The sequence below is a fragment of the Varanus komodoensis genome, unplaced genomic scaffold (assembly GCF_004798865.1).
Source record: "Varanus komodoensis strain SLA01 unplaced genomic scaffold, ASM479886v1 scaffold1, whole genome shotgun sequence".
NCBI classification, from domain to species: Eukaryota; Metazoa; Chordata; class Lepidosauria; order Squamata; family Varanidae; genus Varanus; species Varanus komodoensis.
This window is the reverse complement of record NW_025335268.1, coordinates 52038727-52058142: the sequence shown is the minus strand read 5'-3', so window position 1 is coordinate 52058142 and position 19416 is coordinate 52038727. Positions and strand designations below refer to the sequence as shown.

The window sequence follows — 19416 nt, the reverse complement described above, 5'->3', positions numbered from 1 at the left end:
GAACACATTTGCATGAAAAATTCTTGAGAAGACTGATATCCATGGCTCAGAAAACTGGAAAGTTGTTATAATGTAAGTATGGTTTACCCCTCAGCCATTCAAATTATTTCAGAATGTCTATACTACCAAAGCAGATGTATATGTAATTCTTAATTATATATGAATGCATGCATTATATATGAATCCATTAATACAGATATTAAATTTGAATACATCAATTATACATTAATGTTCTCTACTGCAATGAAGAAAGATGTCCATGGTGCTTATTGACTCAAAGGTTTCTGTCAGTGGAACATAAAAGAACTTTCAGATTTCTGGTTGTTGAGTATAATTAATCCCTAGATTCAATCACATTTATTTATTTTACAGAACTATCGTATGGTCATTGAGAAAGTGCCCCAAAAATCACAGGACGATCCAAATCTGCCATGAGGTTGTAGCCATATGACCAGGAGAGAAGAATCTGAGCAGGATTCCTCACCACTACACACTCACACTGCACTCACGGAAAGCCCAGAAGCAGCTCATATACCAGGGTGGTTGTGGCAATCTCAGCAGTGGGTTTGGGAAGAAGAAAAGGGATTGGATAGTGGGTTAGATAGGAAGTGGATAGATGATAGGGTTAGATAGGAAGTGGATAGATCAACCAGATCTACACGTGTGCTTATCATCCAGCAATTCCACATCAGCTAGATGATCCAAGGGGTTCATCTAGCAGCAAGTGGAATAGCAAACATGTTCATCTCTGTTATTCCTTCCACCCTGCCCAGAGGCTTTAGATAGGAGATCAGAGTGCTCCGTCTAAAAAGTGGCGATCCTCTTGGATTGTAGTCCTGTTGTTAATTTTCTATTTCATTGCTACCATAATTGGTTTTCAAGCATTATTGAACATTAAACTGAATGATCCAGTTTAGGCTAGAGTTTGTTTTTAATGGACTACAGTTCCTAATCATTTATCACTGGCCATGCTAGCCAGGTATGATGAAACCTCTGGAGGGCATCACATTGAGGGAGGCTGGTCAAAGGGATAGTAATGCAACTGTATCTTGTCATTTCCAGGGCAATGAGTTTAGAAGCAGAAGAATCTTAGTTGTTCCTGCCTCCATGGGTATTCATCTTAGTTTGCTCATGTATTTAATGGTACTAGACTTCAAGTTTTAATATAATTTGAGAGTTTGAAAACAAAAACAAAATTCCTAGGATATCAATCATTTTGTTTTATTTATTACCAAGATTTTTAATCATATGGGATATGAATTTAAGTAATATTATAGGGATGAATTACACTGAATGGAAAAAAGCTGAAAAGATGTAGAAACACACCTAACTTCATTGTACATGAACACTGGTCTGTAATAAAAGCTGTGCTCTAATTTCAAAAGGTTGTTATTCCAGAATATGCACAATTGAGACTAGTGGCCTTTGATGAACTTTCTGAAACCCTGCAGTGGAGCAAGAATGTTCAGCTGTCAAAATATGAACATTTCATATAACAATAGACTTGGTGAGCTATCCAAACACAATGAGCTGCTGGAATATCTGTTATGCCTTTCAAGGAGTTGTCTAGTACTCAAGGATATGAAGCAGCTCAACAAGGTAGAAATAAGTACCATTTCTAAGGGCCAAACCATACACAATGATCATGGATCTTCCAGTGTTTGATATTTGCCTTAACAGAAACTGGAGGCAGGCAATGCTGAAAAGGTATTTAACTCATTTCCCTTCCACTATGTTCCAACGTGACAATTAGAAAAATGGCAGTTAATGTAAAAATAATGCTTTGGGGGAGCTATTTTGGAGAGTGTGGTAGAACACATCCTACCTCAATGTTACCGTTAAGCTCCAATGAGGAACATTCCATAGCTGCTTTTGAGTAAAATTAACCATGACAGAAGATCCAATTAATTCACATAATTTACTTTGATCTTAACATCATAACTAGTCCAGTCTAGGCATGGCAGGGGTTGTGCTTAGGGCCAAACTACATATTACACTTCATATTACATATTCAGCTGAGTACAACATTAGCCTGATGGCCCTTTCTGCATTACAAAGCAGTCCTTGCAGGAGGGGTATCTTCCCATAGAGAAGCAAAGAATGAGCTTAGGGCTATTGCTAGGGACTTCCTACCATCAGACCTTTGCTACGCACACAACTGTGGTGCACAAAGCTGTATGCACCTCATGAAAATGCATATATGAATTCCTTATTTTTAATTTTTAAAATTATTTCCCACAGACACCACTTTGTAGATCCCTGCTATAATGTATTACCTTCATTCACTGCAGTCATATGTATAACTACTCAAAGGAAAGATGACTGGGACTTACTCCCAAGAAGCTGTATGAACTTGGACCAAGAGCTAACCCTACACTTAGTTTTTAAACTAAATTCCCACTGGCTAAACCTTCACTTCTCAGTTTAGAACCATTGCTTTTACCCTTTCAAAATTAGTTTTATTTTTGCTTTCTACTGCAGCCAGTCAAGGTGAAAAATGTAGAGAGTGAAAAAAGTGTCAATATCATCATACCCTTACAGAAATCTATAGTGAGGCCACATTTGGAATACCGTGTACAGTTTATCTCAGAAAGAATATGTGGGAAAAATAGATAGTTCTCTCTCTTTCATAATACTGGAAGTTGTGAGGGGAGGATCATCCAATGGAATTAATTAGCAATATATGATACTTGGCGCAGATAAAAGCAAATACTCCTTCACACAAGGTATAACTGACATGCAAAATTTTCTGTCACAAGCTGCTGTGATGGCCAGCAACTCAGGCGGCTTTAAAAGAGGATTAGACAACGTATGGAAGAGAGATTCATCAATGGCTTTTAGTCTTGATGATTAAATGGAATTGCCATGCTCAGCCAGTATGTCACTGGACTAGTTGTTGGGAAGCATGACCATGAACCCAAGCCCTGTCTGCGAACATCTGGTAAGCCATTATGGAAGACAGGAAGCTCAATTTGATAGACCTTCGCTTTAATCCTGCCTGAGTCTTCTATGTTTTTAAGTGTTTTGTTTTGCTTAATTGGTTTTCTTAGCAATTTGAGAGTAGATAAGGTCTTCTAGAGGCGGTGATGGGGTTAAAACATCATTCTATCCCATGGTTTAAATGATTAATCCATGGTTGCCGGCCCACCCAGGATATATTCGGCAAGCGACTGAAGTATCTGTGGTTTGTTTTGCATCCTTCTTCTCTTGCTCCCTCCCTGTGTTCCAAATGCCTGCATGGAAGCTTTGCTGCAGTACTAGCATGTACAATGGCTGGTTTCCACTTTTTCTAAACCACCTCTGAAGACAGGCAAAATAACTTATGAACTATGGTTCTGGTCTCCAATCTAATGACAGCGCATACGATATAGAGCTCACAACCCAAGAACAAACCACAGATTCTCTTTATGCGGTGCTTGTGGTGAGTGCGCCATGCCTTCTTAGCCTGGCTGGGTTCACACATCATGGTAACCCAGAATTCAATAATCCATGTGTTAAAAAAAATGGGTTAGCATTATGTCTGAAGCAAGTCAAAATTAAAATAGGACAGTTGACTATACTGAAGCCAAAGCCGGACAAGCAGGCTGCATTTCTGCACTGGTGAATTTATTCTTTGAACTTGTCTGCCTTTTCTCATCATTTCAACATGGAACCTTGCCTGATATTAGCTCACACGGCTTCAGCCCTGCCACAGAATTCTATCTGCAACCTTCGTCTTATTTGCCTGGCCGCTTGCTGCCTGTGCTACAAGATTATGGTGGTTTTTTCCCCCTCTCTGTGTCAGCAGCCATCCTCGCAGATTTATTTAATTGTTTAAATTGCTGAAGAATCGTGCAATTGAGTAAATTTTGCAAAAAACCCCAGCAGAAATGCACGCTTGCACAAAAGAGGGAAGGCGCGATAATAATTAGCTCTGCCTACGTCCTGCAGCCGGCAGGGGGAAATAAGACCTCTGTCTCGACGCGTTACTGTAGCTTGCAAAGTTTTGCAGGGAGCATTCAGTTCGGGGGTGCCAGCGCCGCTTCTGGTGGCAGGCGCTTCTGATGCCAGCTTCCAGCTGGTTGCCTTTGGGCAGAGTTGCTGTAGGCCAGCTGCTGATGAAATCAACTTCGCCTCATCACTGGCGCACAGTGAACCCCCGATGCAGGCAAGCCTCTCACCTTCAGAGCTGTGCTTCATACAGCAAATTAAGCTGTGTCACTTCCCCACGGCAAGAGAGTCCTGGACATGGTCCCATTCTGGTCTCTTTCATGTCTCCCCCATTCTTTTAAGTATGTGCTTACTCAGCCACTTCCGCGCTCAGTTCAGCCTCTCGCTGCCTCCTCCCCCCCAACACTTTTAATGCTTCTACCGCTTCTGTGTCTTCTCCGACTTTTCTCCTCCCGATTCCTTGGCAGTCCCACCTCTTCTGCTCTCAGCCCTCCTTTTTCTCTCCTCCCTCACAGTTAGTGGCTTGAAAACTTTTTAAAAGCCCTGTGCATCAAGTTAGGGTGGAAAAAAAGGGGTTGTGTGTGTCCGTCTCCCCCCTCCCCTTTAACAAGGTCTCAACGTTTTCCTTTCAGGAAAGGGGAGAGGAAGGACACTGCGGGACAAAAGAGCAGGAGACTTTTAAAGTTTAAATAGGCAGCCTTCGGTGCCTGAACCAGTTGTTGCATTTGAGTTTTAACCCTCTGAGGAACTGCAGCATCTGATTTACCTTCTTCACTGCTGACTAGTAAGGTAAGGATGGGGAAGTTTTTTGTTTTTTGGGATTTTTTGCTTCAAGCTTATTCCAAACAAATCTTCTCAGAAGATTGTGGTTAGTTCTGCTCTGAACACTAAAACTATTAATTTAGTTTAACTTAACAAGAAGCTGTCTGTTTTTAACCAATTACTACTATGGAGATTTTCAGCATACTTGAGCTTTACAGATAGTTAAAAAGTTCGTTAGGAGATGCCATTTTTTTACTGTTTTACAGGTTTAATTTCCACACTTGGTTTCAGACTTCATTGGTTAAGTTTCCATCTCAGGAGAATGTTTCATATATAACACAATAAAACCATTTCTCGTCAGGGAACGGATGGCCAACTTTACGGAAATCTAACCAAGGCACATTGCAACATGTGGCATGATGTTACTATGAAAAGGGTTGCAAAAGTTAAAAGACAAAACTTACAAGCCCTTTCACATATAGCAGCCCCTCAAACATGAAAACACGCAAACACGTTTTACTTTCATATGGAAATCACGACTGCTGTTTATTAGTTCATACAAAGCAAGGTCCTTAATTGGGTGCTTTGTTCAGTTTCTGCTTTGCTGCTCTTAACGCCAAATCGGATGACTTTCACGTGATTTTTCACCTCCCCACCCTTTTCTCATCTTCTTTGGATAATATATCCAGGCTTTTGTTAAGGATTTTAAGCAAGTTAGAACACAGATGTGGCGCAAGTGGAGCAAGAAGACTCTTGGTTGCTGAAAGTTTGCAACACTTTCTGAGAAGAAGGTCTGTCTGCATTGGACTATATTCCAACAAATGAATCTGAGACCATCATTTAAGATTGGAAAGGAAAGAGTCATTATCTTCATTGAAGGTGCTTTTCCTTCTGAAGGAATGCTAGATTCTGCCAAAGTCCCTTTTTAATTCTTCACCAATAGCACTGGCTAAAGTTCTTCTCAGAAAGGAAAGCACAAAGTTAAGACAATGAAGGCTGCTTCCACACTGAAGGTGCCTAGTGAAACCTATCAAAGACATTATGCAACTATTCCAGGTGCTTCGAGGACGCACTTATATCCAATTGCGGTGTCTCAACTGCAGTATTTTAAGGAGAAGCTGTCCGGATGACTTTGTTTTCCATTTGTAATCCACCCATTTTTTCCCCAGACCAGCTTTCACCTTTTATTTTCTACTCCCCCCCCCCAAAAAAAAGCCCTATTGAGAAGGAATGGACACAGTGCCTTTTGCTTGCTGGATCTAGAATCCCTCTACCTGGAAGCACCCTCCCTCTTCTGTGGTATGGAAAAGAATGGAAGACACAGTGGAAGAACATGGGAGAGCTTCAAATGGAAGCCACCAGGTGCTTCCAAGGCTTGCAAGTGCTAATGCTAACAATCGGCAGGCGTTCTGTGTCAGTTCCATCTTTTTATCCTTGATGGATATTCTGCGACAAGAAAAAAAAATGGAGGGAGTGGTAGCGAAAGAGGACTTAAAGGTAGCCAATGATAATAGCACCTGGATAACATGTACAATTTAGGACAATTGCACAGCAGAAGCACCCAAAGAGGACTTTGGTAGATTTCTAAAAATCCATTTTGGGAGGAGTGGCTGAATATTTTCTGTACAGTTACATCTCTCACTCCGGTTGTGCTCAGTGTCTTTGGCTAGTCCTGCTGTGTTGTGTTTTAGAAAGAAAAGAACATTCATTGAGAGTTTTGTTAAAACCAGCAAGGTCAACAAATGCAAGGACACATTTCTCTGATTTCAGGAATCTGCTTGTGTTGTCTGGAAAAGTAGGGGGAAGCAGGGAGAAAAGGCTTACTTGTCCTGAACTTCTGTTCAGCCATATTCACATCTGGATTTCTGAAGTCTGCAGACTTTGGGGCTGTTTACTGCAGTGTGTGCCAGGGAGAGGATACATGGGGGGTGGGGGCGCTTTGAAGCTCAGCACTAGTGCTGAGCAAGGATGCCTAACTAGAATATAAATGGGGGGGGGGTGAGTGAGCAAATTGAGTTTTAACAAAAAGGATACAATGGGTTTGAGATGCATTTCTTAAAAATGCAGTCTGTACCAACCAAGATAAAACATCAACTGCCATGATTCATGATAAACGGTGTAGCATTTCTAGTGTGCAAAGAACTTTACAATTTGTATCTCATTCATTCTTTCAGAAAAGCTCTATGAAGTATTTTATAGATGGGGAAGTGTTCAGAGCCAGGATAAGCAGAGAATTCAAGGATTAGAGCATAAACAACCAACTCCCGGGCATAAATGCACAGGAATCATTATTGCTGTAGCCACTGTAATCCTTTGCATGCTTTAGGCAAAAGTAAGTCCACTGTGGAGCTCATTCCTTCTTAGTAAGAGTTTTAGGATTGTAGCCCTAACTTCTCCACAAATATGCTCAGATCTGCAGCTGAACATCCCAATCCTTACCTCAGAAGTAGTTCTCTTTGTGTTCAGTGAGATTTAACATTGCCATAAATGAACTCAGAAGAATTGCAGCCAAGCCCGCTCCACCAATATTGCACAAATATCTCCTCTGAAGCAAGTCCCAGTGGGTGGTTTGCTCAGAACTAGTTCTAAACACATATGCATAGGACCAAACGCTAAGTCAGCAAGATAAACTTAATGTTCAATCCAACAGACAGTTGTTGAAGAAGCCTGCTAGGAAAACAACTGCACTTGTTTGTTTGTTACATTTTAACCCCACCTGTCTTCCAAGAAGCTCAGGTCTGTGCCTCTTATTTTATTCTTGTGACAGCCCTGAGGTAGGGAAGACATAGTGACTGGATCAGGGTTACCCAACTGAGCTCCATTGCTGAAGCTGGATTAGAACCTGGGTCTCCTCAGCCCAAGTCAGTTGTTCTGAGAATGACAGCAGATGGCTCTGCAGCAGTCCCACACATTTGGGACTTTAAAATATGTGTCTCTTAACTGAAGCTGGGTTCATAACCCTACCAGGCAGCAGGAATTCTTCTAGAAGTACTACACCAACAGTATTTGGAGGTTTTTCTTTATTTTTTTAAGGAAGCCAAGTAACCAAAAGAGCTCAGGTGCCTTTTCTGGGTCAGACGTGACGTTCTTTGCTATTTTTTTCCATTCATTAGATTTTCATTCCCAACTTTGTTCTTAGTCTTGAAGAACTGTTTCTCATGGCACTTCTGGCTTTCCATTTCAGCCTTCAGCGTGCCCCAGATGTATTGGATGGCAACTCCCATCATTCACCAGCCAGAATGGCCATGGACCAGGCTGGCTGGGGATGATAGGAGTTATCATCCAATAGATATGCAGCCTGCCAGCTTGGGGAAAGTTTCTCTTATTTACTGCAGATTTGTTACTCTCGCAACAGAAAGCCTCTTGAGAGTCTAGCTTCACAGGCGGTTTCCAGTTAAGCACCACTATTCAATACGTGCACACACTCCACACAAAGTCCCAAAGGACTGCGGCAAACATTTCCTTCTGACCTTCTGACTTCACGCTCAGTTATCATCATAGTAGTAAAGACAACAAAGCTGTATTAGACATCCTGGAAAACTTGAGCCATATGGCATGACACATGGTCCCAATGACTTGAAGCTGCTTCACTTTCCCAATTGTGGCTTGTCGATCAAATTTTTCCTCCGTATGGTCATTTAGAGTGCTAACCAAGGAATGCTGTCATTTTATTCTTCTGTTTCTGAAGCTACATTTCAAACAGGTCCTTGATCAGATCTATGCCTTTTGCATATCTGGTCTCTATGTGTTATTTATACAGAATGTATCAGGACAGTTCTGACTTGACAGTCCCACACAACCAGCTGAATATACAGTCTTTTCCCTAATGAGCTTATGGTACCCCAATACCTCTGAAGCAGGAGGATATGCAGGAGTGTTGCACAGATTGTATACACAACTATTGCCTACAGAATTTTCTTTCTCGCGTTGCCCAATGGATGCATTAATCCTGTCCCTCCTTGGGATCATTGCATCCAAATCTGTTTGAGCCGGGCTTTGGAGAGTCTCTGTATGGCTCACAGAGAACTGCACAGAGCTAGCACTGCTTGTGATGTGGTCCTGCATCTGACCTGGCAAAGTGAGAGCAGAATTGCAACGTAACTAAAGGCACCTTAATGCTTTCCACTGATATTTGCCTTACTCTTGGATATGAACCAAAGCTTTCTGTGCTCCTGGCTTGCTGAAGTTGAATGTCATATAAATTCATGTGACATCCTTTCTCTGCTGGACACCACAAATCAGTATGTACCACAGTATTGTATATCACTACAGGCAAAATAGTTTTTCATTTTCCCATGCTGTTGATTAACCATGAGATTGGATCAAATTCTTAACTGGCTTGGAGTGATTAGCACCAAAGTGTAAATAGATGGGAAGTACAGTCGTGTATTGGTTTAGACAGAGAAAAGTCCTCCAAATCTCAGCATGGCAAGCTGAGAAATGTTACCCACTGGAATTTTTTTGCCTAGTATGCAAAGGATTGTGCCACTACTTAGAAATGGGTTGTTGTGGTGGATGTCACTTCCCAAGGATACAAGAGCCAGGCCCATTCATGATTACCCAGAGGGAAGTCCCACTTGGAGAGCCTTCCTCCCTAGCACTGCAGTCTTCCTCCATAGCATTGTGCCTAATAAGGCTTTACTTTCTGTCTCTTTTGTTGTTGTTAGTCACAAAGTTGGGTCTGATCCATCTCAACCCCCTGGACAACATTCCTCCAGGCCTTCCTGTCCTCCACCATCCCTCGGAGTCCACCTAAGCTCACGCCGACTGCTTCAGTGACTCCATCTAGCCACCTCATCTTCTGCCGTCCCCTTCTTCTTTTGCCTTCAATTATTCCCAGCATTAGGCTCTTCTCCAGGGAGTCCTTCCTTCTCATTAGGTGGCCAAAGTATTTGAGTCTCCAGGATCTGACCTTCTAAAAAGCAGTCAGGGTTGATCTCTAGGACTGACCGGTTTGATCGCCTTGCAGTCCAGGGGACTTGCACCCATCCCCATATTTTCTCTGTGAAAATAAAAGTCCCCATCTACATTCATTAGAGTATTGGCTTCTTGCATTATGCATGTTCACCCATGGTGCAATTGGCACATACACACAAGAAGATAAAGTGTTTTTGATTGTCTATATCAAATCATTTTAAAGCTTAAGTCAGTGCAGAGTTACAGAACATGACTTTCTGCAATCAGCAGAGCAACAGGATCCCAACGTTTATTTACTATTACATTTTTAAACTCCCAATAGCCCAAGATAATGTTATAGATAACATCATAGGATGACTATGTTTAGGATCAAGGTTCGTATCCAATCCTGTATAGAGATGAGAAATATGAGAGTTAGGATTCCTATTATTTCAAGGGTTCTCATATTTGTTCATAGAACATGAACAAAACTAATCCCAACCATTTTTATCTTTCTAATGTGCTACTGAATACAAAACAATGTCATCAACGTCAAGGCCTGTAATCTTAAAAAGAAAGCTTTTAACTATACAAACTACACATCATGTGTAGCTCTTCTAAAATCAGTTGTCTCCACTGCCATTGGCATCTTTAATAACAATGAAGTTCAACAGTATTCTGAACCACTTTTTCTCTCTTGCTCTAATATCTGACTGTAAGATCTGTACCTTTAATAGTTCTCTGGTAGAAATGTCTCAAGGGTCAAAAGAAATCTCAGTTACAAAAGTAGGAGAATCAGACTGTCATTTTAGGGCAAATCTTCATCCAGACATCCTTTGACTTCATTTACCCTTTACATAGATTTCACATATGTCTTTTCTTCATTTATCAATTGCATCAGGATATAAGTTGTATGTCTGAAACATAAGTCACTGTTAAATGCCACAAGGGGATCTTACAAATCATTTCAGTTGTGCTCTCCAGCACAATACTTTCACTGGGGACACTTTACACATTCAGCAGCAAGTCATGGAGTGCCAGGCAGCAACACTCAGGTGCATTGGTTAATCATGTCTAAATTACAGGGATTTCTGCAGCATGCATGCTCAAACAAGTACACTAAGAATCACAGCCTTGCACATCCATAATTTAAGGCAGGCATAGGCAGCGTGGTTCCCATGGGCACTGAGACACCAAGGACACCTTTCCAGGCACCAGCCAAAGTGCCCTACCCTTCCCACTTTAAAGGAAAACCAGTTTTTATTGGAAGCTGGGACTGTTGTGAAATAGGTTTTTGTTGATGCTGGAAACCATGAGTTCAAAAGAGATATTTAGTGTGTTGGAGCTCAGACCCCACTCAGTCCTTTGAGCAGGTTACTTGTACTTTGCCATGCTTTCGATGGTGGCCATTTTGTGGTGGTGCCCAGGAAAGTTTCTAAAATTGCCAAATTGTCCAGGGCTGAAAAAGATTGCCTACCTCTGATTCATTGAGATGTTCCCCAAAATTAAAAAAGATCTTACTTCTAGGTGAGTATGTTTGGGTCTGAATCATCAGAGTGAAGCTAATGTTCTTTATACTTATGTATCTAAGGAGGGCATCTCACCTGCTGATGATCTGGTAAAATTAGGGTGTTTATTGCATTTGATGGTTAAACATTTTCATCACATTTGAATTAATAATAAACAGCACAGTGTCTTTGTTTAGCCTCCTAAATTAAGCATGATTGGGTTTTATTGGGGGGCGGGGGGTTTGGAAAGCCAAAAACATGTCTAGGAATGTCTAGGAATAATGAACTATGATAAGTTATCCAAATGCTTTCTTAGTGCATGCAAGATTGCAGCCTAAACCTATGTATGATTACTTGGAAGGAAGGAAGGCCCACAGAGTTCATTTGGGCATGTTCCTTAATATGGGGTTGGCAAGGACCATAACCCCTAAACATTGGCCACTTCAACTGGACCTTATGAAAATTGTCTGAAATATCTGAAGGGCTCCAAGTTGCGTACCCTTGCTTACTACCCATGCTTCAGATTGCAGATTTTTTACAACATCAAAAGAGGGCCAAAGAAGGCATGCACTTGCATAAAGTATACATATAATATATATTTACAGATGCAAATTTAGCAATCATGACTAGAATTTCAATAGGAATACATCTCACCATTTGAAGAAGGCTGTTTACAGGTGGCCTGTACGCTGTCCAGTCTGTCTTCCTATGGGCAACTTCAGGGCATGCAGTCTCCCTTTTTATGGACCAGGCAGAGCTGCAAACAGACCCTGCTCAACAGGGCATGCATTTAAACAGAGGAATGTCCTGTAACTGCTCTTCTGCCATGTTCAGACTATGTCACTTTCTAAAAGTAGTTTTAGCACTGAAGTCCTTGTTTATTGGTTGATCATAAATAAATCAAAATGTCATCACTCCATACACATATTGCCTAAGAAAAGGAACAGTACCTCTGCAGCTCATTAAGAGCCTCTGGCTAGCCATGAAGTGAATGATTTTGTTGGGAAATGTTTGCTTCTGAGAATTGTCTGAGTAATTTATGCAATGAATATTTCCCCCTGAAGTAAATATAGCCAAAGAAAATAATGAAATTATTTTACTTGCTGAAACAAATTTAAAAATGGGTGGTAAATCAAAAAGAAATATTGCTGACATGGAATTAAATGGATAAAATCCTGTGTATATCTTCTCATATTAATGGACTGCAGAAGGGTGTAATTAAAAACAAATTATCTACTACTTCCCAAGAATAACACTTCTTTTGTTTCCAATCATACTTTTAATCTGAAATAACATTATACTTGAAAGAAATCCATTGGACCTGAAAGGAAGTCTGTTAATGGCATATTTTAAAATCATCAGCAAGCTAGTTAATGAAATTAAGAAGTTGTTTCTTGAGAGAGAAATTGTTCTCTTTCAGATAGAATGTAAAGAAAGAAAGCTTTTCAAATACCAAATTCATAAATTTCCATTTCTCTTCTAATAGTCTGAAAAAGCTGCCATGCATTCTGGCCTATTAGGCTTCCACACCACTGGGTGCACAATTTCTTGCCCTTCAGAAGTTTTGGCCTGCAGCTTCCATCATTTGCTCTGCTGGATTTGTAGGCCAAAGCATTTGGAGCCATCAGTTTTGACAAATAGCCCTTTCTAGTAATGACAGTCCACTTGCAGGAGCTTCCACTCATGGTTTGCCCTTAAAGAAAACTTTTGACTCTGCATGCATAAAATTTGAGAGCATGCCTTCTTTCACCCTTACCGGTCCATGAAGTCATCAGAGGAGGCATTCTTGGTGGTTTCACATGGACCTGCAGTCAGTGTGGAGTCCACAGATTAGGTTCTCCAGTGTATTGGCTCCCTATCTGTACAACTTCCTGACAGTCAACATCAGTCAGGCACCAAAACTGTTGCCTATTCAGCACTAGCTGAAAACATTTTTCTGGATGCAGAGCAGTATAGAAATTGTGCACGCGAATAAATAGCATTGAAGAATGGTGCTGTGCATTGGGGACCCCAATCTAGTATCACTAATTACTTTTTGTGGAAATGAAGGCTCTGATAGCAGTCATCTAGTGATGGATCTGAGGAAGGAACCTTGATCCAGCAGGCTTCTCACTGAAAGGTGATGGGGAAATGATTTTTACTGGGCCTCTGCAGAGCCCAAAGCAACCTCTCACACCATTCCAGAGGGTTACCTAGCCCTTGGAGCAGACTTGCAGGAGAAAAGAGGGACCTAGAAAAGAGGAATCTGCCAAAATCACTACCCCACCTCCTTCTGCCAGCACAACTCCACTGATTTCAAGTGCAGGTCAATCCTGTTTCTCCCTGTCCCCAAGAGTGATTAACATTTGAAATTGGACAGGGCCAGCCAACATACAAAAGTGTTTGTCTTGCTGCTCTGTGTCAGCAACTCAGGACTGCGGACTCAACCTGCACTAGACTTCATTGCCCAGAAGTGTTTTGCAGTGCTCATTCTCCAGTTATGGAGCAGTAGATGTTTAGCATGAAGAAGATCTTGGGTTCAATTCTGGTCTTTATGTATTATGTGAGATGAAATTATTAGAAATCCTAATCATATGTGAACTTCCAGTCAACACAGTCCATGGTCCTCATACTGATACCAAGATCAACTATGAGTGCTTAAGAGAGACATCTTATTTATAAGCATGGTAGGATATTTCTGTTTTTCAGTGAGGCATGTATTACCTCTACTGGAGGGTCCCCACATTTTGCCATTCATACTTCAGGTCTACTGATTCATGCATCTCCTTTGAAGGACACAATGTTCTAATAGTACAGGTAAGACTTCATCTCTCTCCCCCCCCCCCTTTGTTCTTTTGTAGGTAGCAGGCAGTGAAGATGGGTGACTGGAGTGCTCTGGGAAGGCTCCTTGACAAAGTCCAAGCTTACTCAACTGCAGGAGGGAAGGTGTGGCTGTCTGTCCTTTTCATTTTCAGAATCTTGCTGCTGGGGACAGCAGTGGAGTCTGCCTGGGGAGATGAGCAATCAGCATTCAGATGCAACACCCAACAGCCCGGTTGTGAAAATGTCTGCTACGACAAGTCCTTTCCTATCTCCCATGTCCGCTTTTGGGTTCTGCAGTTCATTTTTGTGTCTGTGCCAACCCTCATGTATTTGGCACATGTGTTCTATGTGATGCGGAAAGAAGAGAAGCTAAACAGAAAAGAAGAAGAGCTCAAGGCTGTCCAGAGTGAGGGTGTTAATGTAGAGATGCATCTCAAGCAAATAGAAATTAAGAAATTCAAGTACGGGATTGAAGAGCACGGCAAGGTCAAAATGCGTGGGGGACTGCTCCGCACCTACGTTATCAGCATCATCTTCAAATCTTTCTTTGAGGTCGCTTTTGTGCTGATCCAGTGGTACATCTATGGGTTCACCCTGCAAGCCATTTACACTTGTGAGCGAGTGCCATGCCCACATAAGGTGGACTGCTTCCTCTCACGCCCCACAGAAAAAACCATCTTCATTATCTTCATGCTGGTGGTGTCTATTGTCTCTCTCACACTGAACATCATTGAAATTTTTTATGTCACCTTCAAGAGCATTAAGGATCGTATGAAGACCAAAAGTGATCCTTTCTCTCCCAACAGTGGCTTGAGTCCCTCCAAGGAATGTGGATCTCCCAAGTATGCCTACTTCAATGGTTGCTCCTCTCCAACTGCCCCCCTGTCACCCATGTCTCCACCAGGATACAAGCTTGTAACTGGAGACAGGAACAATTCCTCTTCCTGTCGTAACTACAATAAGCAAGCCAGTGAGCAAAACTGGGCAAATTACAGTGCTGAACAGAACAGGATTGGACAGGCTGGGAGCACCATCTCCAACTCACATGCCCAGAACTTCGACTTTGCTGAGGAGCCTGAGAACAGCAAAAAGGTGGCTTCTGGCCATGAGCTACAGCCTCTTGCAGTCGTGGACCAAAGGCCTCCGAGCAGAGCCAGCAGTCGAGCCAGCAGCAGACCTCGACCTGATGATCTGGAGATCTAAGCCCCCATAGCTGCAGTACTTAACACAACTAGGATATGAAATGCATTCGAAGATGCACCGTGGGGTTCACACGGTTCCATTGGAGGTGGTACTTTAACAATCTCAGCCAGGAGTTTTTAACAAACATAAAAAACAGCAAAGTTGGATTTTTTTTTCTTTTGCGTGGGAAGCTGGGATGGTGAGGGGAAGTGCAGCACATGTTGGTATTTAAAGTAGCTGATTTAAAAATTTTAAATGCTAATTCTTAAAAATCTTAGTCAACACTACAGTAGGGGGTTGTTTTATTTTAGAAAGATTATAAGATGTCTGGATATGTGTCTATAATATGCTGATTTTTCTAAAGAATTTTGTTTTTGTTATACTAAAAGCAAAAGATAAACCGAGATTTTTTTGTGTGTATGGTCAGGATGAAACAGAGATGGTATTCTTTGACTGAACAACTGACAGTCTTAAGTCAGCTTTTGATCATTTTCCTATTAAGAACATTCCATTGTTGAATTGTGCACTTTGAAGGAAAATTTCCTGGTATGAACTTGTCAGTATCCATGCATTCATGCAATAATTCTCTATTTCCCTGGAATCAATCAACTACATTTCAGACAAGGCCCTTCCAGTCTGCTTTGAGCATTTGTTTCCGGTGCTTCAGGTGTGTCTAACTGAAAGTGCAGCTTGTAGCATCCATTTCATTCTATCCTTATCCAGATTCCCTCTACAATCACCAGATCCCATTGATCACATAATGCTTCCGCCAATATCCTGCTATGAAGTGCAAAGCAGGACAAGGAAGCCATTTTTGTTTCAGGCAGCAATCTACTGGTGGCAAACCAATTCACCTTTATATCTCACTGAAATCAAGGGGATTTGAACAGTGTAGATGGAATAGCAGACACCAGTAATAGCCAGAGTTAGGAAATAAATGCTGGGCATGTTTCCACTAACTTCAGTAGTATATGGGTTACATTCACTCACATACACCTTTTCAGAGTCTATTGTATGAGCTAATACGCACACAGAGGACCTATTAATATGAACAGTCCCATTCACTCTGATAAAGAGGGCAGTTTTACACCCATAAAAGCATTAATGTGAATGAATATTGGCTGTGTAATGGGGAGCCCTGTGCTTTACCTTACAGCCTCCACATCACAAGGTTGGGATATTTGTACGCCATTTTTAAAGGCCGCTATACATGGTGTGGGGAGGTATTCATGAATACTGAATTCACACATGAATACTAACATGCTCAAAACAGCATTTTGGGATATTATGGGTCACTATGATGTTTACATTAAATGATTCCAGCAGTGCAAGCAAATCAGATTCCAGTTTAAGCTATTTTAATCTTAGGTTCATACATCCTGTAATGGATGCTGTACAATTTTTACAAAATATGAATACCATCTTAAGAATCAAATCCTGGCGACCTTTGAAAAACTCAGTTTTGAATACTCAAATAGACATTTTACCTGAATAAGGATTGTAAGACACCAAAAGTTGCATGCTTCTACAATTATGGATTGTTTTCTGTCATACAACATTAAAGAAAGAAGGAACCTGCAAGGTTATCTAGTCCATTCCTCTGGCTTGTTATAACTTATGCTTGAATAATGGAGATGGTAGTTCTGGGGCTGGGTGGAGGTGGGGAGGGGGGAGTGTGAGCCTGCCAATAATGTGATAGAGTTGGGGACAGTTTTTACAGATCCAAGTATGTCATGTAGTAACTGCAGTTATCACATGATCGCTTGAGGATAAGAAATGGACATCAGAGATCGCAGCGTGAATAGAACAAAGGAGTCACTTAATGCAACCTCAGTGGATTATGTGAATGGACCCTTACACAAACTGCTTTGAGCTGTACCAATAATATAAGCCTACACTGGTTTTACAGCAACAATAGTGTTTTGGTTATTGTTCACTTGCAAATCAGCTCAGCTGTAACATGTTGGTTCAGTTTTAGTCATTCATTCCTTCTCAGTGACAATTTTGATATTTGCACATAAATTGTTGTTGGGTGCAGGTGAAGCTGAAAGAGTACAAGTCTAATTTATTTGAAATATATGCTAAAGAAATGTACCAGTTTTTATTGTCTTTCTCAACCACAGTGCCTTGTAGTTCAACATAGTTCCACCAGGAACATAGCCTTGGTTTCATTTTGCAACAACACAGATTTATGGATTTATATAATACATGTTACTAAGTCGTTTGACATTCTGCATTAAATCCATTCTCAAGCTCATGAATGCACATATGCCACCATAGCCCATCAAATCACATTGTCTGGAGAACAAACCTTAGTCAATAAAGTTTTAATTTAGTACAAACTGACTTGCCAATAGTCCTTTTGTGTGTGTGTGTAATCTGGTATTATTTATAAAAGTACAGCTTCAGCAGCAGGTTCCCATGTTGGGATATTTTTTTATGGTGCTCACCGAAAAGGGAAAAAGAAAGAACACCTTAATCTTCCTTCACCTAGGAAGTGTCCCATAGGACTGACTGGCCCTACAATTAGGCAGAGTGAGGAGGCTGCCTCGGTGGCAGATCCTGGGGGTGCCATGAAGCAATGCTGAGGTGTTTGGTGGACATTGCTGTGTGTGCAATCCAGTCGGCTTTTGTATGCGGAATAGGAACTTACCTTATTCTTTGCATCAGGCAGCAAAGTGTCTAGAGTCAGCTTTTGTCCTCACAACCACAGGTATTAACCAGGGAAGCCTCTCCAATTTGTATATCCTAAAGTGGACCATATGCAAGTATCTTGACCATCCTTTTCTTCCTCAAGTAAACACAGTGGGCCTTGCTCACTACAGTGGTGCCTCATGCAGTTGGGGAAGAAATCTTCTGTGCTGTTGAGTAAGAACTAGAACAACTCTTAGGATAGATGGCTCCTCATACTCACAAGAGGTCATTTTTACTAGACATTCTATAAACAAAACAATATTTCCAACCTGATGATCTATAAATATAAGCACAGGAGACGTCAAAAGAACGTGTGCTGGACAACGGCAAAATGTTCTTTCCACTCCAGAAGTTTTGTAGATCCACTTTTTCATTCAGAGGTCCACCACCACACTTTCTGCCTTGCTTCTGAAATATTTTGGAATCTAGAAGGCTCATTTCCTCCATCAGCTTACCATAACACAGCAGGTTCTGGTGCCACCTGAGCTTTCTCCCATGCATCTGTGCAGTGGCCTCCTCTATAGATGTGATCATGTATCTTCACACCACGTTGGCACAGATATCACCTGTGAATGCTTACTGATACCTTCTCAGAAGAAAATTGACAGAATTGTGCCAGATTCCATATGTTCCCAGACAGCTGTAGGATGGTTGAACCCTACCCAAGAGAATGATTCAACTATTGTGAAATCTGGCAACTTTTCATTGTTCTCTCGCCTTGGAGCGCTTCTGGGAATTGAATTAAATTATCTCCACATCCCTTTGAGCTCTGTGATCTTGCTGTTTCAGTCCTAAGCTCAAAAACAATTGAGAGTGAGGAGAGTCAACATCTTAATCAGTAGGTATCATGATGCAACAGCAGAGGCATCGGATGCTGAATCAGAACTGCACGCATCCAGCTGCAGGCTGCCCAGTTATGCCAAGTGTGGAAACAAGCCGGGAGGCTGCTTTGCAACAATAGGGAGACCTGCACAAGCAGTGGCACTTTTCTTTAACATTTGCTTCATAGCTGCTTGTGCAGCTGAAAAGATAGGCCTTAAAACAAAGATGAACAGCAGTGTGCCTTTCTAGTCTCACGGTTTGCACCCCTGCATATTGATTGATACACATTATTGATCCTGTGCCAGAAAATATTTCTCTACTGAAAAGTATGACGTACAAATTTATGAGCCTGATGCATCATATTAAAAACGTCTATGCCAAGACATTTACTTTCAGAACACGCCATTCCAGTGAGAGTTGCAACTAGACTTTCCTCCCCATTGATTCATGTCTTTAATGTTCCTTTGTATACTCCTATTTAAACAGAGCAGTGGGGCATGCCTGGATTTCTCTTCCTGACACATTGCAAAATGTTTTACCTGAAGGCACAGGTGTTGATTTTTGGCTCCTCAAAAGCCTTGAAGAAATAATTATTCTTTCGTAATGCAAAAATAAGGGCATCTTATGGTACATTTTTGCAGTTTGAATTTAAGCCAGATGTAGATGAGAACTAAAATTCCCAAGGGAGAACTTAATGTACCAACCCAGGGGAGCCCTTCTGCAAGACCTCTCTCTCTCTCTCTCTCTCTCTCTCTCTCTCTCTCTCTCTCTTTCTCTCTCTCTGTGTGTGTGTGTGTGTGTGTGTGTGTGTGTGTGTGTT

The 19416-nt window shown here is 41.4% G+C and overlaps 2 protein-coding genes across 4 annotated transcripts in view; one reads left to right on the top strand and one right to left on the bottom strand.

The window, feature by feature from the left end:
• The window catches only part of TBC1D32 (TBC1 domain family member 32), a 97229-nt gene extending 83380 nt beyond the window's left edge, over window positions 1-13849 (bottom strand). The window contains exon 1 of one of the 3 annotated variants that reach the window (XM_044425582.1): window positions 10317-13849. The gene's annotated coding sequence lies outside the window, so the exon portion shown is untranslated. Of the gene's footprint in view, window positions 1-4160; window positions 4297-10316 lie in introns of those variants that run through there. The other 2 variants (XM_044425599.1, XM_044425631.1) reach the window with 2 other exon arrangements.
• Window positions 4407-17422, top strand: GJA1 (gap junction protein alpha 1). The gene is made up of 2 exons (XM_044425644.1): window positions 4407-4719; window positions 13937-17422. The coding sequence occupies exon 2, from the start codon at window positions 13953-13955 to the stop codon at window positions 15099-15101; it is 1149 nt and encodes a 382-aa protein (XP_044281579.1). The 5' UTR covers window positions 4407-4719; window positions 13937-13952; the 3' UTR covers window positions 15102-17422.
• Window positions 17423-19416: the final 1994 nt, after the last annotated feature.

What these genes read in the sequence shown, in the direction of transcription:
- GJA1 (XM_044425644.1), top strand. Translation starts at nt 13,953, where the DNA reads ATGGGTGACTGGAGTGCTCTGGGAAGGCTCCTTGACAAAGTCCAAGCT.